General features: G+C 57.0%; 11 protein-coding genes across 11 annotated transcripts; 6 read left to right on the plus strand and 5 right to left on the minus strand.

Moving 5' to 3' along the window:
- The first annotated feature begins 122 nt into the window (after nt 1-122).
- Nucleotides 123-1,097, plus strand: B0H64DRAFT_129705 (uncharacterized protein). Its single transcript, XM_062798100.1, has 2 exons — nt 123-859; nt 928-1,097. The coding sequence occupies exons 1-2, from the start codon at nt 533-535 to the stop codon at nt 1,057-1,059; spliced, it is 459 nt and encodes a 152-aa protein (XP_062661192.1). The 5' UTR covers nt 123-532; the 3' UTR covers nt 1,060-1,097.
- Nucleotides 1,098-1,378: 281 nt separating this feature from the next.
- On the minus strand, nt 1,379-1,916 carry B0H64DRAFT_441119 (uncharacterized protein; the record flags this gene model as incomplete). The annotated part of the gene is made up of 4 exons (XM_062806546.1): nt 1,379-1,542; nt 1,604-1,666; nt 1,775-1,790; nt 1,854-1,916. 4 exons carry the CDS (start codon nt 1,914-1,916, stop codon nt 1,379-1,381), a joined length of 306 nt encoding a protein of 101 aa, XP_062661193.1.
- A 186-nt stretch (nt 1,917-2,102) lies between these two features.
- B0H64DRAFT_392773 (cytochrome c oxidase, subunit VIb) lies at nt 2,103-3,220 on the plus strand. Its single transcript, XM_062803584.1, is given in 5 exon segments — nt 2,103-2,415; nt 2,429-2,432; nt 2,684-2,797; nt 2,884-2,947; nt 3,006-3,220. The coding sequence occupies 5 exon segments, from the start codon at nt 2,372-2,374 to the stop codon at nt 3,038-3,040; spliced, it is 261 nt and encodes an 86-aa protein (XP_062661194.1). The 5' UTR covers nt 2,103-2,371; the 3' UTR covers nt 3,041-3,220.
- Nucleotides 3,221-4,585, minus strand: B0H64DRAFT_392776 (telomere stability and silencing-domain-containing protein). Its single transcript, XM_062803585.1, has one exon. The coding sequence runs from the start codon at nt 4,365-4,367 to the stop codon at nt 3,366-3,368; it is 1,002 nt and encodes a 333-aa protein (XP_062661195.1). The 5' UTR covers nt 4,368-4,585; the 3' UTR covers nt 3,221-3,365.
- Nucleotides 4,586-4,807: 222 nt separating this feature from the next.
- On the plus strand, nt 4,808-6,117 carry B0H64DRAFT_392778 (Plectin/S10 domain-containing protein). The gene is made up of 4 exons (XM_062803586.1): nt 4,808-4,952; nt 5,053-5,090; nt 5,243-5,614; nt 5,690-6,117. Exons 1-4 carry the CDS (start codon nt 4,914-4,916, stop codon nt 5,748-5,750), a joined length of 510 nt encoding a protein of 169 aa, XP_062661196.1. The 5' UTR covers nt 4,808-4,913; the 3' UTR covers nt 5,751-6,117.
- Nucleotides 6,118-6,549: 432 nt separating this feature from the next.
- On the plus strand, nt 6,550-8,383 carry B0H64DRAFT_129763 (chaperonin 10-like protein). Its single transcript, XM_062798101.1, has 8 exons — nt 6,550-6,706; nt 6,806-6,909; nt 6,966-6,970; nt 7,030-7,218; nt 7,296-7,499; nt 7,604-7,869; nt 8,032-8,129; nt 8,190-8,383. The coding sequence occupies exons 1-8, from the start codon at nt 6,663-6,665 to the stop codon at nt 8,333-8,335; spliced, it is 1,056 nt and encodes a 351-aa protein (XP_062661197.1). The 5' UTR covers nt 6,550-6,662; the 3' UTR covers nt 8,336-8,383.
- A 584-nt stretch (nt 8,384-8,967) lies between these two features.
- On the minus strand, nt 8,968-11,361 carry B0H64DRAFT_416641 (uncharacterized protein; the record flags this gene model as incomplete). The annotated part of the gene is made up of 3 exons (XM_062805181.1): nt 8,968-9,211; nt 9,268-11,277; nt 11,333-11,361. The coding sequence occupies 3 exons, from the start codon at nt 11,359-11,361 to the stop codon at nt 8,968-8,970; spliced, it is 2,283 nt and encodes a 760-aa protein (XP_062661198.1).
- Nucleotides 11,362-13,237: 1,876 nt separating this feature from the next.
- Nucleotides 13,238-15,736, minus strand: B0H64DRAFT_458066 (P-loop containing nucleoside triphosphate hydrolase protein). The gene is made up of 2 exons (XM_062807402.1): nt 15,287-15,736; nt 13,238-15,216 (listed from the first exon to the last, which is right to left on the minus strand). Exons 1-2 carry the CDS (start codon nt 15,506-15,508, stop codon nt 13,435-13,437), a joined length of 2,004 nt encoding a protein of 667 aa, XP_062661199.1. The 5' UTR covers nt 15,509-15,736; the 3' UTR covers nt 13,238-13,434.
- A 593-nt stretch (nt 15,737-16,329) lies between these two features.
- B0H64DRAFT_129834 (uncharacterized protein) lies at nt 16,330-19,478 on the plus strand. Its single transcript, XM_062798102.1, has 5 exons — nt 16,330-16,722; nt 16,785-16,904; nt 16,961-17,221; nt 17,301-19,243; nt 19,293-19,478. The coding sequence occupies exons 1-5, from the start codon at nt 16,507-16,509 to the stop codon at nt 19,459-19,461; spliced, it is 2,709 nt and encodes a 902-aa protein (XP_062661200.1). The 5' UTR covers nt 16,330-16,506; the 3' UTR covers nt 19,462-19,478.
- A 344-nt stretch (nt 19,479-19,822) lies between these two features.
- Nucleotides 19,823-21,109, minus strand: B0H64DRAFT_129838 (Snf7 family). Its single transcript, XM_062798103.1, has 3 exons — nt 20,748-21,109; nt 20,313-20,676; nt 19,823-20,186 (listed from the first exon to the last, which is right to left on the minus strand). Exons 1-3 carry the CDS (start codon nt 20,783-20,785, stop codon nt 19,965-19,967), a joined length of 624 nt encoding a protein of 207 aa, XP_062661201.1. The 5' UTR covers nt 20,786-21,109; the 3' UTR covers nt 19,823-19,964.
- Nucleotides 21,110-21,153: 44 nt separating this feature from the next.
- Nucleotides 21,154-22,955, plus strand: B0H64DRAFT_392795 (uncharacterized protein). The gene is made up of 3 exons (XM_062803587.1): nt 21,154-21,440; nt 21,524-22,388; nt 22,450-22,955. Exons 1-3 carry the CDS (start codon nt 21,426-21,428, stop codon nt 22,896-22,898), a joined length of 1,329 nt encoding a protein of 442 aa, XP_062661202.1. The 5' UTR covers nt 21,154-21,425; the 3' UTR covers nt 22,899-22,955.
- Nucleotides 22,956-23,050: the final 95 nt, after the last annotated feature.

Raw genomic sequence — 23,050 nt, forward strand, 5'->3', positions numbered from 1 at the left:
CTACTCTGGCCTTCGCACCTTTCACTCCTCAACCACAAAGAGTAGGAGCCTTGATTAAATAAGAGACTTGAATGATTAGGTTTAGTTATAGTTATAGAAGATATTTCTTTTCTATTACATCAGTTCAACCACAATATGCTCTTTTGCCGGAGCTAAAGTCAAGGATGGCGCATCAAAGTTAAAATCACAGCCAGCGAATTCAAGAGAGCTTAGAACGGGCAGGCAGGCGGGGCATCACTTCAAGCTTCTCACGGCTCAACATCCATTCTCTACTTTAATAACTGCCAAAGCACGTGATATCCATCTTCATCAACAACGGGCGAATCTCACTCTTATACAACAGCATAAATAAGTCCCACAAGAATCTGGCGACTTTTTCAAGCACGGCGGTGGATAAAACGACGGAGCGACCAACCGTGATCCAATTTAAGAGAGCCAAAAACGAGAGGACGACCTCATCACCGGGCTGCCCATTTCACTCAGACACGCAACCCGTCCCTCCTCACCACCTCAAAAAAACGAAACCATAAAAATGACAGACACCTCCCGTTGGAAATCCACCGTCTACGTCGGCGGGCTCGCCCCCGCCGTGACCCGGACGACGCTCCAAGAAGCCTTCCTGCCCTTCGGCGAGATCGCCGACGTGGCGCTGCCCAAGAACGAGAACCCCAGCACGGCGGCGGCCGAGCCGCACCGCGGGTTCGCCTACGTCGAGTTCGAGGACGTCGAGGACGCCAAGGAGGCCATCGACAACATGGACCAGGCCGAGCTGTTCGGGAGAGTCATCAAGGTGTCGGCGGCCAAGGCGCCCAAGAGCGCGGGTCAGGCGCTCGGCGGGAAGACCGCTGTTTGGGAGCAGGTTAGTCTTTTTTGCCTCAGTTTATTTTTCACTTCTGAAATGGGACTGGTGTTGACCTCTCGGTGTAGGAAGGGTGGTTGGCCGAGAATGCTGTTAGCGAGGAGGACAGGCTCGCCACGGACCAGGCTCAAAACGCGAGGCCCGACGACCCGATGCAGGGGCTAGAGGGGCTGGATGTTGCTGGGCCGAAACCGGAATGATGGTTTGTATCGGTGGAACTCAGGAACAGATACCGTACAGTTATATGTGGGCTTCGCGAGTCTAAGACAGAGGGTTCAAGTCGATACCAAGGAAATGCATAGCCGCGGCGTTGGGGACTGCTTCCGAAAAGAGCTTTGCAGATCAAGGAAATGCATGTTTGTGTTCACGCCTTGAGCAGTATTGACACACGCCGAGCCTGAATAGCTTCCCGGTACCTTCAGCCAGCTCCATCTGCTCTTCGTATACAAGTTCCGGCCATCTAAGTCTACCTGTGACCCTTCCGCCGTCCCTAACACCCACACACACGGCTGGTCTCCCTTAGTGCTTCTCCTCCTGGTGACCCTCCTGGTGCTCCTCATGATGGGCTCCATGGTGCGCATCGGCGGCACGGTTTTGCCTCTTGAGGCGGATGGTCTTGTCGACCATGAAGTGGCGGAGGCTCGAGTAAACGGCGGCCGAGACGGCGAAGGCGACGACGATACCTATGACGAGTGTAAATAACATGCCGCCTAAAACGGGCAAGGACATATCGTGGGTGCTCACCGAGGGGCCACAACTCAGGCGGAACCCGCTTGAGACGGCGGAGACGCTGCGAAACAGTGTGCGCTACGAGTCGACGGCGTCCATGTCAGTCTTCCTAGCCACTCAATCCCACTGCAGCCGGACCGCTGACGATGCCGTCGGGGGTTGCAGTTGGCGAATGGCTTTACATACCAGATTGCTCCTCCTTCTGGTAAACATGGCGGGTCAGTTCTCATGCAATTGAGTAAAACTGGCGCAAGGGATTGCCTACCGGCACCGGCCGCATCATGCGAGTCGTGGGGCGGAACATCCGCAGAGCCCGCGTGGCGTACATCTTGAATGATGGTGAGGGGAGATATTCCTCTGGGGGAAAACTGTGGTTGCGCAGCAGCCCGTTTGGGGGGGGTTCTGAGCTTCGGGAAGTTGGCGTCACGATTTAGCGACCATGGGAGAGAGGAGCTCGGGTCCTTGAGCTGGTCCCCACAAAAAGCAGCATGATTTCAGGGTTGTTTGACCAGTGAGCCCATCAGCCAAGCCTTGGCTACAAAGAAATCGGATCATCTGGCAGGCCCCAGGCCGTTTGCCCCTCACATCTTTTGTCCACACTCTGCCGGCCCGCTTTGCGCATGATGCTGTGTGCTTGGAGCGTGGACTCCCGAAGCCGAAAGTGCCCTGACCTGACCTCACCTCTCCCAAACTTTGGCCAATTCCCACGACGACGACGACGTCAATCAATCCGCCAGCCGCATTGAAGCTGCCTCGCCCCGTCAGCTCCTAAATTCGCCCAACATGTCCGACGACGAGCGCGTTACTAAGCCCTTCAAGTTCGTCACAGGTACGATTGAGAGCTCCCCAACGCCGCAAATTCCCTCGGCGAAAATACATGGCCTGATCTCGGTTCGATCGTGCGGAACCCGTTACTAACGCTTTCGGCAGCTGGTATGCACCGCCGCTTTCATTTTGCAGATACCCCGAGTTGGATCCGAATTGGCTGTTGCGCGAACGAATTGGGGGAAGCAAGAGGGGGGACTATGACGACGAGAGGGGGGATGGGCCGAAACGATCAGTGCAACTCGATCTGACGAACGTATCTACTCCCTAGGTGCCGACGCCCGCTTCCCGAACGTCAACCAGACCAAGCACTGCTGGCAAAACTACGTCGACTACCACAAGTGCATCATCGCCAAGGGCGAGGACTTCGCCCCCTGCCGCCAGGTTAGCTCGCCCGCCTTTGCTGTTGGAGGTATCCCTGGGAGGGATATGCTTTAGAATGCAGATGCTAAACCAACGGATACGTGCAGTTCTGGCTCGCTTATCGGTCCCTATGCCCCAGCGCGTGGTATGAGCGGTGGGATGCGCAGAGAGGTATGACTCTCGCGGCCGAGTTTCAAATCCGGACGAAATGACACTAACGCACCCGCAGAGGCTGGCAACTTCCCGGCCCGTCTGGACCAGTAAGGGAATTTTGTGAACGAAGTTAGTTGCTGGCGGGAGAATGCATCCAACCTGGACCATGTTACATTAGACTCAGGGCAGTCAGGGGAATGCACATAGAGTTGGGGTACTCGGTTTGTATGCTTACCCGGTGACAGGAGGTGAGCAGGAGAGGAAAGTATTGTTGTGCTTCAAATTGCGAACGCAAAGTGACTGGTATCATCAATTTCTGTAAACCGTTGCAGAATCCTTAACGCCACCGTAGCCCTTGACCAAGAGTGCTCTGTCCAACACGAGAAGCTCTTAAACCAGCACAATAATACTACAACCAGCCACCTCTGGTTTCCCCTTATGCTTTCGCTGTTTCGCTTTCACTCTCCTCGTCGGACGAGCTCATAAACTCGTCATCCTCATCAAACCCAACAAACTTCCTCGCCTGACCATTCCCGTTCCCATTGCCATTCCCATTCACAACTTCCTTCCCCTTCCCCTTTCCCTTGACATCACGCGCCGGCTCCGGTTCCGAAGGAGGCGTGGTCGCCTTCGAACTCCCACTCTCCTCCCCCTCGCCATCCTGCATGACCTCATCCTCCCCTTCTTCATCCGCCGACGAACCACTCCCCGCAGCAGCCCGCTCCCCAACCAAATTATCCCGATACACCCCCTTCCGCATAACCTCCAACACCGCCTCACGGGTCCGCTCGCCGGCCTCCTCGCGGTCCTCCACCCACTTCCCATCCAGCCCCACTTTCCGACTGCCATACTTGATCTCCTCCTGCCGGCGCTCGGTCGTCTCGACGATCTCCTGCCAGCGCTTGCGGCGCTCCTCCTTCTCGCGCCGGTCCATCTCGGGCTTGATGGCCAGGTACTCGGCCAGCGCCTTGGCCTCCGTCACCGTGCGCAGCCGCCGCCCGTCCAGGTTGCGCGACGACCCGTGCTCCTCCGCGGACCCCGCGCCGCCCTTCTTGCGCTTCGACATGCGCCCGCCCGCCGCCCGCAGCTGCGACCCGAATCCGCCCTTGCCGCCGGGTAAGGGGGCCGAGAGGCGGAGGGGGAGGATGGTGGTGGTGCTGGCATCTTGGTGGTGGTGGTGGTTGGTGGGGGGGGAGTCTTCGGTGGTGGAGAGGTAGTGGGAGAGGGGGAGGGTGGAGGTGAGCGGGATGGAGCGGTTGGAGAGGGTTGTTAGGAGCAGGCGTGTGGTTGATGTTGTGGCGGATGGGGGGAGGCGGCTGTCGAGTTCGTCGAGGAGGGTGGTTATGGGTGTTGCTGGTGGCAGGGCGAGGGAGAGGGTAGGAGGGAGGCCCGTGCCGGCGAAGCTCGTGATCAGGACATTGATTTTACTCGGCGCCATCTTGATCGTCGACAGAGGTTGCGCTGGAGGCCTTTCAATTGACTGGCGATCGCCGTTGGTGAGCGTAGGAATGAGCTTCGGGATCCGCTGACCGCCCCGGTGGGCTGGTTGTGGCCTTTAAAGGATGTATTGAAAACGGCGCAGTATCGACGACGCGAAGTGGGAAGTGCTGTCCGGGTTGCTGCGCGTTGATCTTGGATGATCGAGGATGGGGAACCGGGCTGAAGATGAACTTCCAATCCCTGTCGCGCAATGGCACCTGCATGGCGTTGACTTAGGTGCTTAGGTAAGCCGTCTGGCGCACTGATCACGTGACTACTAGGTGGGTCCGTACGCCACACCAGGCGTCTCCAGCTGCGCCAGAATTATCAGCTGCCAAGAGCGTGTGCCCCCGCTAATCTCGAGCCCTACTACCTGATGGGAATTTCGGCGCCGCCAGCCCACAAATCACTGCGATCTTGAATTTTGAAGAGCTCGACTCCCCATCGCCGACACTTTCACCGACCAAGATCCATCAATTGTGTCGACATCGGTCTAGTCGCCAAGATGCTTATTCCCAAGGCTGATCGCAAGGCGATCCATGAGGTATGCCATTTTTTTGGTTTTTGTTCGTTCCAGAAGACCAGAGATGGTGGTTTTCTGGGCGAACGCGTCTGATTGAAGCTGGAGCTAACATTTGAGACAGTACCTCTTCCGTGAGGGCGTCATGGTCGCGGCAAAGAAGTAGGTCCAACCGAATCCATCACACAACCGCCCCCGATTTTTCCTCGATCGAAATGCTGCGTTGCAACCGCGATACGCGATATTCAACATCACGAAACCCGAGCACTCGTCCCCAATAAGACCCTCGGATGCTAACTCATTACTCCTCGCAGCTATGAGACCACCCACGAGACCGGCATCCGCAACCTCTTCGTCATCAAGGCTTGCCAGTCCCTGACCTCGCGTGGCTACGTCAAGACCCAGTTCTCGTGGCAATACTACTACTACACCCTGACCCCCGAGGGTCTCGACTACCTCCGGGAGTGGCTGCACCTCCCCGCCGAGATTGTCCCGGCTACCCACATCAAGCAGCAGCGGTCCCACGCCCCGCCCCGCGGTATGCTGGGCGAGGAGCGCGGTGAGCGGAGGTTCGGTGGTGGCCGTGGCCGTGGTGGTGACCGTGGTGACCGTGAGGGCGGCTACAGGCGCCGGGATGCTGGCGAGGGCAAGGAGGGTGGTGCGCCGAGCGACTTTGCTCCCCAGTTGTAAGTTGGCCCGGTGGTGAAGTTATGCGGGGTACGGTTCTTGGACTCGGTTTACTGACTTGATTTCTCCAACAGCCGTGGCGGTTTCGGCCGTGGCCGTGGTGGCGGCCGTGGTGAGGAGGCCCCTCCCTCGTAAGCGGATGGCGGATAATCTCTCTATCTCTTGGGTTGCCAGCAACGGCATAACGGCATGGCACGACATGTACTCTACGTCTCAGAGAGTAATAGGGTCGACCGGCAATGCACCTACTCGCCAGGACCGTGAGTGGTTTGCGCGTGGAGTTGGTGGTTAGAGATCATTCGGAAAACTTCTGCATTCAGGGTCATCATTTACGGTCAATACGATTTTTACTCGCACTCGATTGCTCGTAGTACTTACTGTCGACCGGCCGGTCGCGGGAATTGATGAGTTTACGAACAATCCGAGGGGAGCTTTTTATCGTTCAGCTGAAGGCACTCGGCCGGTTCCGGAATGTAGCGAATCGAGTCGATGTTGATACTGATGCTAAGGTTTCACCGTGATTCCTATTCACCCATTGCTTGCTGACGTTGAAAACAACTTGAATCAGTCATGCTCGAGTCAGCCTATCAGTTCCTTGAAACTGCATTGCTTTGTCAACGCCGTCTAAGGCAAAACAGCTCCTCCACTTCGGCTAATGTCAACCAAGAAACCATTCAACAACACCGAGCTCCACCAATCTGGTTTGCCACCATACCAAGGTGGCTCGGGTGGCACATGGGAGCGCGGGGAGAAGCCAAGTTCAGACAGAAGAGTGGGTCAAATGGTTTGTGGTCAACAGTCAGCCCAGGTCGATCCTTGACTCTTGAGGTTTGGGGCGTTGTTGTCGATGCCAAATCAAGGCACCACAGGGGCACTTCCTCGGCTTCCAGTGCCGCCCTCTTTGTCCTGGGACTCGATATAAACATGCCCCTCTTTTCCCTTCCACCCTTCCTTGGGTTCAATGTGCTCTTACGCTTTGTTAGTTAGCGTCAACTTATCTCATCACTTACAAGAACAATTACTTGGCAACCCCTCAACACCAAGAAAATGGGTTCCGTCTCGAAGCTTCCCAAGGAGATGAAGGCGTTGAGGTGAGTTATTGAAGTGGTCTGGCTGGTAGCATTCCTCTAAATGCTCGGATCCTATGGCCTAGCCCGTTAAACACCCTCGTACTCTGACACATCATGTAGATACAACAAGCCTGAGGATTTTGAAATTGTCAATGTGCCTCTTCCCGTGTTGCGTGAGGATGATGTCCTCGTCAAGGTGAAGGCATGCGGTGTGTGCGGAACAGGTATGACAACTGACCCTGAACGAGCACTTCTGAGACCTGGACTAACTCCCATGTAGACTTGGTAATCTACTTTACTCTCGGCGAGGTCCCGCAACAAAGCGGTTAACATATTCCTCCCAGCACATCCACGAAGGCGAGTTCATTGCTGAATTCCCGCTCATCCCCGGTCATGAGACCGTGGGCGTCGTGGCCGCCGTCGGCCCCAAAGTTACCAGCTTCAAGGTCGGCGACCGCGTCGCAGCAGACAACTCGGAGCTGTGCAGCCATTGCTTCTACTGCCGCCGTGGCGAAGGCTTGCTCTGCGAGAACGTACGTCCTCACTCGGCCCCCGCTTGGACTACCACAACAAGGGCGAAATATTCCTTTACTAACTGACTCTACCCCAGTGGACCGGCCACGGCATCAACCTGCCGGGCGGTTTCGCCGAGTACTGCGCCTACCCGCAAGCCAAGGTCTTCCAGATCCACAACCTCAGCGACGTCGAAGCGACCCTGATCGAGCCGGCATCCTGCGCCGCCCACGGGCTGGACCGAATCCGGCCGCGGCTGGGATCCAGCGTGCTGATGTTTGGCGCCGGACCAACCGGACTGGTAAAGCCACCTCCCTCCCGCCCTGCCCTACCCTACCCCTTTCCCGTCTGAATCACCCAACCCAACCCAACCCAACCACTAACACCTCCACCCCCACCGCCCAGATGCTAGCCCAACTCCTCCGCCAAAACGGGGTAACCAACCTGACCATCGCGGCCCCGGCCGGGCTGAAGATGGAGCTGGCCAAGCAGCTGGACGCGGCCGACACCTACGTGGAGCTGTCGCGGAGCGACCCGGCGGCGCAGTTTGAGCAGATCAAGCGCGACAACCCGCACGGGTTCGACATCGTGGTGGAGGCGACCGGGTCGGTGCGGATCCTGGAGGACGCCATCAACTACTGCCGCCGGGGCGGGACGTTGGTTGTTTATGGGTTCGTCTTCTTCTCTCCCTTTCCCCCTTCCTATCTCCAATTTTTTTTTTGCTGGCGGGTTTCCACTCTGTCCGGTCTTGGTTGCTTGGGTGTGAAGAAGGGGGTGTATGGATTTGTGATGAAGAGTGGCTGTGCTGACGGGCGTTGTTCGTGACTTGACAGTGTGTACGCCAACGCGGCGCGGGTCACCTGGCCGCCGTCCAAGATCTTTGGGGATGAGCTGCGGATTATTGGATCGTTTTCCGAAGTTCATATGTTCCGTATGTTGCCCTCTCTCCTGACTTGTATGCATGTATGACAGAATTAACAAATGTGAATAGCACAAACGGTTGAGTACCTCGACTCGGGCAAGATCAAGACGAAGGGTATCGTCAACAAGGTGTTCAAGCTCGAGCAGTTTGGCGAGGCACTGGATAGCATCCGGAACAAGACGGCCATCAAGGCGGCGATTGTGTTTGAGGACTGATGCGGTCGTGCATACTTCGTATGGGACACGCGAATATATGCCCGTCTCAGGAGCTGCATACTAGCCTAGCAATCAGGATATGATGATATGCCATGTTACAACAGCGCCATGGCGCATGTCAGAAAGAAAGCCTTTGTGGCAATAAAGTTCAATTGAATAGCATTACCCAAGCCCAAACCCCAATTCTCCTCTCCGTCTATAAAGATAGCTGTGTAAATGCGATCGACCACCGAACCGTCAACCAAAAAATGCCATGCTTTGCAATAGCTTGTATGTACAGATCGACACCACAAAACGTACATGGGTGGATAGATGCTGTATCCGAGAGCGAGGTCATCATGCTCAGGTGCGTATGTAACCATGAGGCTGGAACAGGAAGGATTTGCTTGCGAGACCGCCTGCGCTGTTGCTGTTCGAAAGAAACGAAGTGACCAGAGGGAAATAAGAACCAAGCGATTGTTACGATGACGCCCGAGACATGCTGTAATGATATGTTGACGTGACATGACACCAGCTGTATGCCATAAAACCCTTTAACGGCTGGCCACAGGAATAAGAAACCGTGGATGGCCGGCCAGCCAACCTGTTCGAACGATCGTGATTAAAACGTGGAGAGTGATGAAGTGGCAATTTTAATCACGCATGCCCCATGCCGGCTTGAGCGACTTGCCCAGGGCCGCTTGAGTGAAGACTTGATCACCCGGGAGCCTACTGACGCGCCCCGCACCGCCGCGGATGGCGTTGGCGTGGGCGGCTGAGAGTCCGCTGCGGTTGCTGCGGATCGAACCGGCATCGCTTTGGTTGTCCGCGTCGGCGAACTTGCGGGGCGGAGCAAAGTCAAGGCCTGTGAAGGTGCTCGATTTCTGCAGAAGAGAACTATTGTGGTGTTAGTAAGGCTTCAACCAGAGACTAAATACGTAGCATCAACTTACGGGCTCGGTAGCGCGGGGAGGTCTTCAACGGTGTCCACTAAGGGCGAGTGGGAAGGCACGGGCATCTTGTAAGGGCGACGCTCCCCGGAAGGACTTTGAGAACGGCCACGAGCCCGCTCCGCAAACCCCTCGGGCGGTGCGAAATCAGCGGCGTTGAAGATGCCGAAAGAGTCGTCCGTAAGCTTGGATGGGGTGGGGAGCGTGGGAAGGTCGGCAGGGGGAGGCATTGGTTTGCGGGGACCGCCAAACCGGCTACCGGATCGGCTCCCCGACATGGCGGACCCGGCACGGACCCGGCCATAGGCACCCGACGCCGATGATCCTGGGCGCGAGGGGTTGCCCAGCTGGTTGGACACAGACGAGCCCGGTCGAGGAGGGCCCCGCATGTTCGGTGGGAACCTCATACCGGCCGGAGAACCGTGGGACCCACGCGGCGGTCCCCTTGGGCCCGGGAATCTCTGGCCCGACGGTGGAGGGGTCATTGCCCTGCGAGACACGGGCTGCGCATAGGGCATAACGAACGAGTTGCTGGCAGGATCAAAATACGGGGCATCCTGGGCATAGCTTGGGTCATAATCCTCGTAGTAGCTCGTGTTACTTTGATGATGTTGGTGTTGATGGTGCTGTTGCCCTTGTTGCTGCTGCTGCTGCTGCTGCTGCTGCTGCTGCTGCGCCTGCCGCTGTTGTTGCGTCATCAGCGGCATCGGTGGCATCGGCGGCCTGTCTTCCGGTCTCAAGACGTCTTCAAAGTACTCCTTGTAGAAGGAGCGGATGCGGTTAGCCCTGTATTCGGGGTCCTCGGATTCCATGATCTCATCAGGCGGCAGTGGGCGGAAGCCAACGGAGAGGCGGCGGTTATCCTGGTTAGGGACGCCCAGACCGCTCTGGCGGGCCGCACTCTGCTGCTCAAACATTTGGGAGGTCCTCTGCATGTTCCGGCCTCTTGGCTCATCCACATCAAGTTGACCATTGGGGTTCGCCGGCGAAGGCGAGCGCTGACCCCGAGGCATTTCTGGCATGTCGGCAAAGTCGAAGTCATAGTAATCAAGAGGCTCCGGTTCCTCGATGATCGGCGCCGACATAGAAGCATGCTGGGCCCTGTTCGGTGGCGGGCTTGTCGTTCGGCTGTCGTATGATGAAGTGGAAGACCGGATGGATGCACGCTGAGGCTGGGGGTGAGAGGAGAGACCAAGACCCACGGTCGAGGGTTCCGTTGGAGTCGGGACTTCCTGGGCTACCGGTTTCTCAAAGGGGTTATCGACACTATCATACTGCACAGCCACGCCCGAATCGGCCGGGCTGGGCTGCAAAGGCGATGGCGGAGGCAGGCCGGGAGACTTTTGCGCAACAGCGGGCGGCTCTTGGATCGCGGTTCCGATGGCGAGACCTTCATTCATATCCCGGGGCGATCCCGCAGACGCGGTTCCAATAGGCGGTAGAGGTCCCATGGGAGGGGCACTTGGTGGCATGAGAGTCGGGTCTGGCGACGGCTGATCCGGTTTCATGTGGGTCGGCTCAGGTGGCATGAGAGGTGACATAGGGATGGAATTTTGTCGAGAAGGAGAACCATAGCCCCCGGGAGACATCTGCGTGGCATCTGCGCGGCTGCTTGACCGAGTGTAGATGGAGGCGCCCTCGTGACCCTTGGAGAACGAACGGATCGAGCCAACCTCGCTCCCATTGAACTGCCCGACCGGCCTGTAGGGGTCTTCGTTGGTGTGGAGCGTTTTAGCCAGGGAATTGAGGGATTCGCGCGAGTTGTGAACCTCGGGCGGCAGGAGGTACGGGCTAGACAGATTCATATCCATCGACATCTGCTGGCGGTTGAATCGTGGTTGGCTGTCCTTCTCCCTGCTAATAAGACTCTTGCGTGACCCTTTAGCACGGGCACCTCCCTCCAATCCGAAATCTAACGACTTGTGGGGATCATTCAGGTCCTCCATTCGCTGCTTCTTCTTATTTCTGATATGAAGGTACGTAAAGACGCAGATGGCCGCGACGAGCGGAATGCTGCGGACAATGTAAGTCAAGGGCATCAGCTGGCTGCAGTCTTCGGCGCACTTACCAGACTCCGAGAACGATGGCAAGGGTCATCGTGGACGCGGAATACGGCTTCGTGCAAAACTGGGGATCTTTGCACTCAGTCGTCTCTTCAGCCCGCGCCGACAGAACCCGAGACGGGACCTTAAATCCAAGGGACGATGTCGTCGTGCCCATATTGTCGCGCCGCCTGACAGGGACTCGAGAGCCCATGGCGTAGGCGCCCCCAACAATCCCGCTCTCCATCATCGATACCCAGTGTTCTCCCAACACACGTTCTCGGATCGAAGCACCAATTTGGCAATAGCCGCGGGGCTGACGTCAAATAGTATGTTTCGGTTGGCGTTTGAGAAAACAGCAAGAGATTGTCGACCTTGGGCAGTGCGAGAGCGTGTTGTCATAACAGTCGTGCCACAGAACGGAAAATGGCGAGAAGCTCCTGGTCCTCGACGCGGAAAAGCAATACCAGAACTGATAGTCGATCTATTCCCAACAATTGGCGATTGACCAGAGCCGACTTCGGAAACCACGCAGCGAGTTCACCGTAAAGCCGCGAATAATTTGGGATCAGACCACCAAAAACCCAAAGCTGCGATCTAAAAGAATGTCGTGACAGGCGAAGTCGTCGTCGCTTGTCGGTGTAGAAATGAATGGCGCGCCTGTTGGCAAGACGGGGAGTCAAAGGAGTGACAGATCACACGTCTCGAGACGATGTGAAGTTGGTGGCCGTCCCGGCTTCGGAGTCGTGATCGGTGCTCCGGAGGATTGGGTGCAAAAGAGCGGAAGGGGGTGGAAAGAGCGTGGTGGTGGGTGGTGAATTAGGAATTAGGTAGGTTTTACGGCTGCGGGAGGAAGAAGGAGCTGGGACGGGAGCACCTTCCGCAGGCTCGGCCCTGAAGCGACGGCACGATCAAGGCACCCCTAGCCTCCTCCCCCGTCGCCCTGTTCCATCGGTTCCCAAATCTCCGTCGAGGGATTGCCAGGCACAGGGACAGGCCAGGGAGGCTCTGCGCCCACCTCCCACCGCTTCCACTGTCTTGCTGTTGTTGACCTGGGCCCGGTAGTGGACGAATAGAAATTGCTAATTTCGTCTCAATTAAAAAAGGGGGAGTGTTGCCGACCCACCTCGTGGAGATCGTTCAAGGGTGACGCCCAATCACATCCATGCGGCCTGATGTGCGCAGCTGCAAGTCGGCTTTCACCGTTGCAATGGTCCCGCCAGTCAGAGCCTGCAGCCCCGCACAAACCCCAGGCCAGATGCAGGAACGGATGACCAGTCGCGCTAACTCATTTCGCCTGAAGGAGAAAGAAGCAGTATCCAGGTTCATTAAGTAATCAGGGGGGAATTGTCTCTTCAATGCCAGAACCAAGCAAGGCCCAGAAGGTGGACGTTGCGCAGAATGGTTTTTTTCATGGTTGTTTTTTTCGGTTGTGTTGGGACTTCCAAGGTTGTTTGGTAAAGCGGTTCGTCCGTCTGATGTGTTCTGTTCTGTTCCCGTCCGTCCCGTCCTTGTTTGGTTTCTTTCCGTCCGAACCACTTCTTCCTGAGTGGTTAAAGTGTCCGAAAGTTTGAAACAACGGTCGATTGTGTGTGGTTGGTTTGCCGAACGCAAGCACATCACATTTGCCTCCCGCAAACTTGCATAAGGAATGAGTTAGTGAGGTGACACGGCATAATTGTACGGCTGCCTTACTTGCTGTGGGCGAGCGGAACTCTATTTTCAGCTTTGAGTGACACACCAGACACGCTAAATGGCCCCTCCACGATTTCGTCACCGATTGCCGCCGCCACGAGCGTGCAGCAGTCGTGCGACACATTTCTTTCGTACACCCATACATGCAGACATACGAAGTGTAGTTACATGTAACCAGGAGGCCGGGTTCATTGTTGTCTGTGGGCGATCGATGACATGCATCCGATCATCTTGGTACCCGCAACGGCCCTACCCGACAGTATCAGTGGCACGCGAGCTTTGAGCTCGGCAGGTACCTAACAGGAGACACAAAGTGTGGGTATTGTCCATGGCCACGACATGGTCTTCACCAAGAAAACTCATCTCCAGCCTGAGTTGGTGGTCCCAAACTCATGTTTCACCCCTTGACCAGATCCCGAAAAGCGTGGCGTCGTTAGCTTGTCTTGTAAAACTCCGGCGCATACTCCAACAACCAGGACTTCTCGATCCGAGTAATGTCCCGTATGAACGTCTTGTTCCCCGTTTCCATGACCTCGTGGAACATGACCCAGTCCGCTTTCCGGTTGAACATGATGGAGCTCGGATGGGCGTGAAGCACCGTCGTCCCCGAAACGTTCCGGAACGTCCCGTCTGGCTGCATCCTCGCAGCATGAGCGAAGTAGCCTGCCGTCAAGCATCGCTGTATCTGCTCCGCTTTGTTGTTCGCCGTTGATGTCGTATGTGCCGCGAGAGACTCGTCGACGTTGAGTCCGAATCGTTCGAGATACCGTTTTAGCTGAGCCCGGATACTGACCGCCCGCGCCATCAACTTGAAATTGAGGAGGTTTTCGTGACAGAAGCGGGATTCTTTCCGGCCCTTTGTCACGAACGCTTGGTAGACGTTGAGAAGGGTGAGATGGTCGCCTTCTTCCGCGGCAAATTTTCGTTTCGCGCTTTCTGTTTTCTTCTTTTCACCTTCATGCTGGATCCAGATGTTCCCACCGAGACTCGTCATGGCTGCTATCGTCAGGATCTCGCTCAGGCAGCCGAAAGAAGGGGCCGAAAGAAGTGTCTTCGCCATCATAGGCTCAACCGCCAGCTCAGCCATCCGCTGGCCCAGGGGCTTGGTGAGTTTGGCATACTCATCCAGTGCCCCGAGTGAGTAGAGCAGCTCCAGCGCCCTGATCATCAGCTCCGCCGGGGGCGGCGTGAGGAAATCGAACCTCAGGACGTTATCTATGCCCAGGGCCTTGAGTTGGAGGACGAAGGGTGCGAGATTTGAGCGTTGTATCTCTGGGATATTGGCGTCAGGGAGAGATTGATATGCCTCTTCCGTGTACAATCGGAAGCACTTGCCGGGCCTTGTCCGGCCGGCCCGTCCTGCTCGCTGCGCTGCAGATGCTTTGGAAACAGGCGTTGCTGTCAGACTCTCAATTCCCGTCTTCGGATCGTAAGCGCGAAGTTTGACGAAACCGGAGTCCACAACGTAGACAATACCGTCTATCGTCACGGATGCCTCGGAGATGTTGGTAGAGAATATGACTTTCCTGAAGTTCTCGGGTGCTTCTTCGAACACATACATCTGCTGGTCGGTGGGCAGGCCAGCATAGAGCGGCAATGGCAGGATGGCTTGAGAACCCGGAGGGAGCTGGGCGGATCGCTCCGAGATGGCCTGGACGGCCTGCTCAATCTCCTCCCTCCCGGTTAAGAAGACAAGGATATCGCCCTTGGGTTCGTTTGCGTGGATATCGATAACCGTAGAGACGGCTTTCTCGAGATAATCCTCGGCCGCTGAGTCGAGATAGAGGATGTCTATCGGGTAAGTCCTCCCTTCCAAACTGACGATGGACGCATTATTTACATCCTCCTTGTCGTTCGCCGTTTCTTCTTTTGGTTCCGAGAAGAAATCGCGGAACTCTTCTGCTTGAAGGGTTGCGCTACTGACGATGATTCTTAGGTCTGGCCGCTTCTTGCGAATCTTTTTTAGCAACCCTAGTAAAATGTCGGAGCTGATGGATCTCTCGTGGGCTTCGTCCACCATGATTACAGAGTAACGAGAGAGAAGGGGGTCCACCAGGGCTTCTCGTATGAGGAGTCCATCAGTGAGGAACTTGATACGGGTGGTCTCGGAAGTGGCATCTTCGAAACGTATTGAGTAGCCGACCTCTTTCCCAACTTCACATCCAAACTCTTCGGCAACCCTGACCGCTACCGTTGTGGCAGCAACGCGGCGCGGCTAGTTAATAGAAGACGGTGATGTTAGTGCCGCCACCGGATAATGCACTGCTCATACTATGAAAACGCACCTGAGTAATGCCGATGATTTTCCCATTAGCACACCAGCCAGCGCGTTCGAGGAACTGGGGAATCTGAGTGCTTTTGCCAGAGCCGGTCTGGCCCACAACGATGGTTACAGGGGATGTCTCAATGAGATATAAGAGAGACCTGCGGTGTTTCGCGATGGCCAAAAGCTCTGCTGGCTTGTGGAGGGCAGGGATGAATACTGCCCCGAGGTCAAAGTCCGCCATTGTGCGAGAAGCCTCAACGACAAGGTTTTTGGAATTTAAAGCTTTACGTCGTCGTATTTTGGCCACTGAACCACTACCTGGTAGTACAAGTAGATGCTCCCTTTCAATCTGAATCCACACTCGCAACTACGATTTTGCGAGGAAGATGAATGTGGCAATGAAGTTTGAGCCGGGTGCATACCGCTTTCATTAGTTAAAACAATGTCTTTGTGATCGCGGCTCGGTGGCCGGCCTGATGATGTTCGAGTGATTATAAGCCGAGTCTCGCAGAGCACGGGCAGTGATTCTGATTCGCCAACAGTGAGTCGGCAGGCAGAGGTTGCTCGAACTGGGAAGTCAGAGGTCGTCGGGTGACACAACCTGGCACGCCTGGATTGTGTGGAGTTACGCAGGAGTTCGTGCGCGTGGGCGGCCTGTGGGATCGTTGGTGCCTAAGGCCTTAAGCAAACAAGGCTCCACCCCGAGTTGCCCAAGGGCTGCTGCGACCAAGCAAACCTTCCACCCTGCGCCTTCCCCCGTCGTCAGAGTCGACCTGAAGGTGCCGACGCCATTCCAGATAAAATCTGTGCCCGGCCACAGTGGGAGAGGTTTGCAGCTGCAAACTCCCGTCAACGCCCTTCCATTCCTCTGCAGCGCGATTTGACGTCTCCTCTGCAACGAGAGGAGCGCGACGGGAAATCAAGCGCAATACTCCGTTTGGGTGACATTCTCCTGCCAGCCACAGGATCGAATACTCTGCGTTTCCTTTCCTTGTTTTTCCTTTCTTTTGACCATTGCCCTGTCATTGAGCGCATATCTCCTTGCATTTTCGGATTGATTGTCCAGAGGCCCCGGGGTGTCTTTTCAGAGGGAGAGCAGCCTTGTGCGCCTGACAGCACGAGTTCCGGCCGTGGTAGCCGGGACCGGCGCTCGCCGCGGCCTCGTGTTTGACTCTGATTTGGCGAGACGCTTGTCGCGTACATGTCGCGCCGTGGTAAACTGTTGAATTACCGATCCCGATGGGAAGAGAAAAGAAGAGTGCCCCAGGCGTGGGCACCGGCGACCACGCCAAGGAGCGGCACAAGAGAGACCGCAAAGGCAACTTGATAGACTGGACAGCACCCTTACCGCCGGGCTTGGTGGCAAGGCCCGAGCAGCCACGGGTTAGCTCCAAGCACAAGTCGTGGTTCGAGTTCATCGAGAATAAGGAGAAGAAGAAAAAGCTCGAATTCGAGGTATTCGACTTGCACCGCTTCAACCGCCGCTCAAGCGAGCCCAGACACTGATTCAGCGCTAGTTTACCGAAAAACGGGAGCCGCCGCCGGGTTTCGAGTTTGTTCCTATCGGGAATCCTGCTCTAACAACGGCATGCAAAGAGCTCTCCCGCGAGCAGGATGCTATGATATTTATTGTTACGGTTTGTCAGGCCCACGCCTCGCCGCTATTTTCTGGACTAACATCTTGCCTTTCTAGTCGATGAATGGACTCTCCAAGAGGCTCAGCTCTCATCTAAACCGAGTCGGCCACCACATTCGGCAAACTATTGTGGAACAGGCACGCGCAACCCTCGGAGATGACCAGTTTGAGGCCATTGGCGCCGCCCCCGGCCTACCTGAGCCCATTCCAGAGAGACAAGAGGACATTAACAAGCAGGCTGACGCAGCTATAAGGGATCTGTTTCCTCGCATACCTCATACTGATCGCCAGACCATCATCGAGCATGCCTTCAATAAGGTAGGTCCAGCACACACTCCCACAAGCTGAATGATCTCAGAGATCTATAAGAGTGCACCATCTCACCCCGAACCCGTAGTCGAGGCCGACCGGCAAAGACGGCCCGCCAGTTGGGCTCGCCCCTGATGTCACCCTCTCACGCCGTGTCCAGTTGGCGGTCCTTGCGCACATCCGGCACAACCACACTAGGTACGACCAGCTGCTGAAGGAAACGGCCTATGTCAACGCAAGGAAGGCTGTTGAATCGCTCTGTCTCGACATCCTAGTCAAGTGGCGAGGAGACGAGGAGACAGGGCGGGACCAGCTTGACGAGATCCTTTGCGAGGTTATAGTCATCTCGGACTCCGAGAGCGACGACTCCGACTCGGACGATGAAGATGACTCTTCCACCGTCTCATCGTCAGACGAGAGCCTCGTGGATCGCGTGATGAGAGACGATGTGCCAGCCAGAGCAGAGTTGCCAGCCGTTGGCCCATCGCCGGCCCCCTTGACGACCAACAGCTCTCGCAACGAAGGCCTTCGAGCAATCCATGCTCCGCAGAGGGTCAAGAAGCCCTCTCGCAAAGACAAGAAGGCGGTCAAGTGGGGACAGCGGGGATTCCAGCGTTATCAAGCGGCTCGGGATCAGGCCTGGCATCAGGCCGTGGAACGGCAGCGGCTTGACAACGACGGGCCGATGACCACCACTGGCCCCCGGGCCGCAGACAGGCCCGCTAGCCATGGGCCACAGCCGTGGCGGGCGGGCGAGCCTGGTCGTGCAGACCCTGGGGCGGGAACCCGCAGCCCAGTGGAGTCGGCGTACCATGCTCACGACCCCTACGGTAGTTCCCTGCCTCCTGTGAATGTACCCCATAAGCCGGGGAACCAGATCGATGAACCACGGAGGACCATTCCAACGGCGACTTACCACATACCACAGCAGATTCGCACCCAGGTGCACACCTCCAGCAGTGGGTTCAGACCTATAGTTGGGTCTTGGGCCGCCCCGGATGGGGCCCCTGAGCTTGAACGAGTAGATCATCATGGCCAGGATCTCAAGGATTATGTCCTACCGTCTATCGAGCCTGCTTCCCCGGGGGCGCCGAGCCTGCCCCCGCGATTCCCCGTTTCATATCGCCAGCCCAAGCCCGGTCTCTCCTATGCCGGGCAGAGTTCGATCAGCAGGACAACTCACCGGCCGGCGGGAACTGCTGGTGCCGTCGCCGCGGCGGAAGATGACCGTACTGATTTTCCAAAGGAAGGCTTTATCAAGCTCCCTCCACGTTCGGGTCCAAGCCGGATGCCCCCAGTCCCCGATCAACACCGGGAACCTTTCATTCTGCTAAACCCACAACGCGCTAGCGCTGGAAACAGTGGTGCTATAGCGACTTCCAGCGGGTTGGGCTCGCGGCATTCCTCGATACGGTGGGATGGTGCCGCGACCCGTGATGACTTGGACCTCCGACCTGGGAGACGGCCGGTCTGGATTGGGCACGACGGGGCTATCCTTAGGTCGGAATCCCGGCCGATCATAATTCAGGACTACGGCCCGCCACCCAGAGAACCGCCGCCGATGGAGCCTGCGTATGTGTCTTCGGACAATCGCCGGCCATCCCCTACAACGCGGGCCGATGTTCGCCACCTCGGCCGCGGCTGGCTAGATGACCGCGACAGACTGTATGGTGATTCCGGGATCGACCAGCGGATCGAAAGTCTGCCGGGCGATTTTGTGGAAATTGTTCGAGTTTCCAACAAGTTTCCCCGGCAGCACGAGCCGCGCCCAACGCCCGTTGAAGCAAGCCGGTTCGGCCAGCGGCCCGCGGCGCAACAGCAGGGCAACCCACAACAACAGTTTGTCGACGGTGTTGCGCGATACGATGCTCGGCAACCTCCCGGTCCAGGTCAGCGGATCGAGCGTGTCGTAGGGAGGGTCGAGATCCCAGCATTTCACAACGAAAATGTGCCTTTCGCAGCCCAGCAACTCCAGGGATACCCGAGGCAGGAACGCATGGTTGGGATTGAGTATGCCCGTCCCCATCCAAGGTAATGAACTCTCACGCTTCCCACGCACCAGTATTTAACATATGTATAGCCTCGAGGCTCGTACCCAAGCGGGCGGCGGCCCCTTTTACGACGTGGGAGACCCCATCTATCGGTCGCGTTCGCATTCGGTTGTGGCTCCGCCGTACCCGGGCCTTCCCTACCAGCCGCATGCCGGGCGCCCAACCCCGAGGAGGGATGAGGTGATCACGCTAGACTGAGCGGCTGGTCGCAGACCTCTGCAAGAGGCCTGCTCAATAAAGCCCCTGGGGCTTGTATCCATGCTGTTGGATATATATGTATAATCTCGTTTGGGTCTTCGAGAACCACGTATTGTATTTAACGACAACTGTTTTGACGGACATTTTGTGGTGGGGAAGCGGGCGTTGCGGCTTGGCGAACTGAATGCGATACCATGGGAACTTGGTGGTGGCAAGGATTAGTTCAGGTTTTGTTGGCATTGGAAAGCCGCTCCGGGGCATTGGACGGCTATTCAGCGCGCGTTATTTGGCGATAGACCGGACGAAGTTGTATGTACGGCATAGGCTGGGGAAACCCCATCCTTCTGTAACATATTGTTTTCAACCATGGCAGATGAGCATCGCCAACCAGCTCCAGCATGAGTAGGTATAACCAAAACTCGTTGACCATCAAACGAGTATATAAGCCCTGAGCGCCGTACATGCATCCAATCCTTTACCCCCGAACTCCTCTTCCCCGTTTATCAAGCCAACATCGCCTGTCTCTCCGTCTGCGCGCTCTGTGCCGGCTGCTCAGCCTGCCTTTCCTCCCGAATATTCTGCGCCGGGAGCTGGGTATCCGGGACGCTTGGCAACCGCTGCGTTCCCTCCTTCTTGGCTACCTCGGCCTCGAGCGCTGCAAGCTCATCTTCGACCTCCTCTTCGTCCTGCACGGATATCCTACCCGCGATAACCTCGCTGACTTCCTGTTTCCACCCCAACAATCGTTAGCACACCGGCCATCCAGGCACGCGACCAAAACATGGCAACCCCCCCAACCCCATAGATCGCCAAAGAAGAAGAACCAAAGAAAAAAAAGAGGGGACACGAACCCGCTGGTAAGCAATCGCCTCCTCCGTCTCGCCCATCAGCTTCTCCACGTTCTCGATCCCGCCCATCTCGCTGTGGATCTCCTTGAGCACCTTGGTGCCCTGCTGCAGGCCGAACAGCACGTCCTTCTGGATGAGCGCGAACTCGACCGACGACGTCAGCCGCTCCAGCTGCTCCAGCTGCGCGTCCGTCTTGCCCAGCAGCGACTCCTGGTACTTCTTGCGCCGCAGCGCCAGCAGCGCCCGGGCCTTGTCGCCCTTGGCTAGCAGCTGCCGCGCGGCTTGGGTCTCGCGGTCGGTCAGGTGCGTGATGCGCCGTTGGTACTGGTGTAGACGGTCGCGCTGCGTTTTGAGGTCGAGGATTGCTCTGTTTGTAAAACCGTGATGGTTAGCTAGGGAGGGGTGGTGAAGTGGAGAGGATGGGAGGTGAGAACGGACTGGTCTTGGGCCGTTATACGGCTGGGAGAGTTGCCCATTGTGACATTTGGGTCGATCGTTCCGCGTGGTACGAGGTGGAGGTGGGGGTGGTTGGCGGAGGGCTGATTGCTGAAGTCTGTCCAGCCCTCACTGATATCACGAGATTGGAGGGATGGAAGAGTGGTGGTTAGGAGAGCTGAGACGTCACTCCGGCGCGGCTGGGACAGGGATTGAATTGGTACAAAATACTCGGTTCCCTTCGCGAAACTGAGGAGATCGAGGCCGGCCCGATAACAAGTCCACTAAGCAAATTACAAGAAACAAATGGTTTTATTTTGGAAGTTATTACCCGAATATGGTATTTTGCCACCCGTATTGCCGTCCCATCAAGTAGCGGCCTTTCATAGTTGTCAGAATGCACACTCAAGTTTATGCCGGGTACTTGTGCTTTGGCGGTCTGCCTTATCGATAGTCGTCAGCTGGGTGTGGCTTGAGGGGTGGGCCGCATGAGGGGCTACGTAATCTGGGCGCATGCGACAGCTGCGAAGGCGATATTCCGAACCAGACCCAGCAAACAAGCTTCATTCCTTGATAAACGCGCAAGCAAGTCTCGACCAAAGGAAACTGGCCATCTTCCCACGCCCTTGAGTCTCATAATTTTCACCTCCCATTTTCCAAATCTCGATTAGACAGCTCGAAATGTCGGCCGAAGCGGTAAGCAGGCCCCCCTACCCGCGCCCCTAATTCGATGCGCCTCCTGATCTGCGGAATGTCTCAGCTCACATATGCATTTCTAGACCAATACGCCCCAGGCGCCCGAATCTCCTACGACCGTTCGACCTCTCGAGATGGATGACGACGATGTTCAGGAGCAAGGGACGCTGAATGTCGAGGACGCTGCTGCCAAGTCCAACGCAACAACGCCTGCCTCAGCAAATGCGACCACCACCGGATCAGACGAAGCTGCTCCACCGAGACCTCCCCGGCCGCTGTCCGAGGAACAAAAGAGCCAGCAGATGTTGAAGGAGGCATTCCCGACCGTCGATGACAGCGTCATCAAAGCCGTACTCAGGGCTAGCAGCGGGCGCATCGAGTCCGCCTTCAACGCGCTCCTCGAGATGACAGACCCCGATGCCGCCGAGCGGGACCGTCCGCCCCCGCAGCCCCCGAGGCCCGTTGTAGACCCCCTGGGCCCTACCTCGACCGACCAGTCGCAGCTCGAGGCCGACGAGATATACGCGCGCCAGCTTGCCGAACACTACGAGAACGTGGGCGCATACGAGGCCAGGACCTCCAATCGGGGCCATCCCGGTGGCGGCCACGCCCGTCGGCAGCAGACCGGTCTCGGGCCGCAGGACGACCCGTACGACCGCGAGCACAGCTTCATCGACGACGACCTACCCGTTATCAAGGAGAGCCTGCGCAAGGGCTTCGTGGAGACGCAGAGCAAGGTCAACACGTGGTTCACGAATCTGAAGAAGAGGATCGACGACCAGTTCGACGAGGAGGATGAGCGCGAGCGCGAGGCTCGGGCAAGTGGTCAGTTCATGGGGCGGCCGACGCGCGACCAAACGCGGAGGAGCAATGACTACGACCGCTACGATGCGGACCCCGAGCTACTGAGCGACGACTTCGCGGGGATGAAATTCCGCAGTGACGGTAGTAAGTTTGATTGTGCATCGGAGCATGGCCGTCGAACACCCGGACTGACTTGCTTTGATAGCGCCCGTCCAACCCCAACAGGCCTTTGGCGGCAGCAACCCGAACCTCTTCAAGCCGCCCCCGCCCTCCAAGTCCCCCAAGCCAGGCGACGGCAGGAAGGTCTCGTTCCGCGACACGGTCGAGGACATCGACGCTTACAACGCGTCGCCCAAGATCCCGCCAAAGGACGCCGCCGCCCCCGGTCCCGGAGGCACGGCCAAGGCAAGCAAGTGGCAGCCGCTGTCCCCGGTCGACCCGAACCCGATCGTGGAGAACGACCCGTTCAGCCTCGGGGACAGCGACGACGAGCGGGAGATGAAGGATAAGACAGGGTCCAGGGAGATTAAAATGGAGGATACCGAGCGGTTGAAACAGGCCACGGCGGACGCGATGGCGGACAGTTTGGTGGAGGACAAGAGCAAGGGGGATGGTGGTAGTGGGGGTGCTGCTGGTGGTGCTGGGACTAAATAGGGGGTGGCGGCACGTGCTTGTGGTTAGGTATTGAATATTCACAGCGTTGATTGTTAAGCTGAGATTGTGCTTATGTGTCTAAACGGGGGAGCGGCTGTGATTTGGGTCGCCTGTCCCTCTCCCCGACTGTGTAACCAACCCCCAAAGCCTCG

The sequence above is a fragment of the Chaetomium fimeti genome (assembly GCF_033439085.1).
Source record: "Chaetomium fimeti strain CBS 168.71 chromosome Unknown B0H64scaffold_3, whole genome shotgun sequence".
Classification (NCBI taxonomy): domain Eukaryota; kingdom Fungi; phylum Ascomycota; class Sordariomycetes; order Sordariales; family Chaetomiaceae; genus Chaetomium; species Chaetomium fimeti.

Bases quoted from the DNA above. Each gene is read 5' to 3' on its own strand.
- B0H64DRAFT_129705 (XM_062798100.1), top strand. From the start codon at position 533: ATGACAGACACCTCCCGTTGGAAATCCACCGTCTACGTCGGCGGGCTC. The intron at 860-927 runs GTTAGTCTTTTT...CTCTCGGTGTAG, and splicing joins AGACCGCTGTTTGGGAGCAG to GAAGGGTGGTTGGCCGAGAA.
- B0H64DRAFT_129834 (XM_062798102.1), top strand. From the start codon at position 16,507: ATGGGAAGAGAAAAGAAGAGTGCCCCAGGCGTGGGCACCGGCGACCAC. The intron at 16,905-16,960 runs GTTTGTCAGGCC...TTGCCTTTCTAG, and splicing joins CTATGATATTTATTGTTACG to TCGATGAATGGACTCTCCAA. The intron at 17,222-17,300 runs GTAGGTCCAGCA...CCGAACCCGTAG, and splicing joins TCGAGCATGCCTTCAATAAG to TCGAGGCCGACCGGCAAAGA.
- B0H64DRAFT_392773 (XM_062803584.1), top strand. From the start codon at position 2,372: ATGTCCGACGACGAGCGCGTTACTAAGCCCTTCAAGTTCGTCAC. The intron at 2,798-2,883 runs GTTAGCTCGCCC...GGATACGTGCAG, and splicing joins ACTTCGCCCCCTGCCGCCAG to TTCTGGCTCGCTTATCGGTC. The intron at 2,948-3,005 runs GTATGACTCTCG...ACGCACCCGCAG, and splicing joins GCGGTGGGATGCGCAGAGAG to AGGCTGGCAACTTCCCGGCC.
- B0H64DRAFT_458066 (XM_062807402.1), bottom strand. From the start codon at position 15,508: ATGGCGGACTTTGACCTCGGGGCAGTATTCATCCCTGCCCTCCACAAG. The intron at 15,217-15,286 runs GTGCGTTTTCAT...TCTATTAACTAG, and splicing joins AAATCATCGGCATTACTCAG to CCGCGCCGCGTTGCTGCCAC.
- B0H64DRAFT_392795 (XM_062803587.1), top strand. The intron at 22,389-22,449 runs GTAAGTTTGATT...TTGCTTTGATAG, and splicing joins GAAATTCCGCAGTGACGGTA to CGCCCGTCCAACCCCAACAG.
- B0H64DRAFT_129763 (XM_062798101.1), top strand. From the start codon at position 6,663: ATGGGTTCCGTCTCGAAGCTTCCCAAGGAGATGAAGGCGTTGAG. The intron at 6,707-6,805 runs GTGAGTTATTGA...CACATCATGTAG, and splicing joins AAGGAGATGAAGGCGTTGAG to ATACAACAAGCCTGAGGATT. The intron at 7,870-8,031 runs GTTCGTCTTCTT...GTGACTTGACAG, and splicing joins GGGACGTTGGTTGTTTATGG to TGTGTACGCCAACGCGGCGC.
- B0H64DRAFT_392778 (XM_062803586.1), top strand. From the start codon at position 4,914: ATGCTTATTCCCAAGGCTGATCGCAAGGCGATCCATGAG. The intron at 4,953-5,052 runs GTATGCCATTTT...CATTTGAGACAG, and splicing joins ATCGCAAGGCGATCCATGAG to TACCTCTTCCGTGAGGGCGT. The intron at 5,615-5,689 runs GTAAGTTGGCCC...TTTCTCCAACAG, and splicing joins AGCGACTTTGCTCCCCAGTT to CCGTGGCGGTTTCGGCCGTG.
- B0H64DRAFT_129838 (XM_062798103.1), bottom strand. From the start codon at position 20,785: ATGGGCAACTCTCCCAGCCGTATAACGGCCCAAGACCA. The intron at 20,677-20,747 runs GTCCGTTCTCAC...TTTTACAAACAG, and splicing joins CGTATAACGGCCCAAGACCA to AGCAATCCTCGACCTCAAAA. The intron at 20,187-20,312 runs GTTCGTGTCCCC...GGGTGGAAACAG, and splicing joins AGGCGATTGCTTACCAGCGG to GAAGTCAGCGAGGTTATCGC.
- B0H64DRAFT_392776 (XM_062803585.1), bottom strand. From the start codon at position 4,367: ATGGCGCCGAGTAAAATCAATGTCCTGATCACGAGCTTCGCCGGCACG.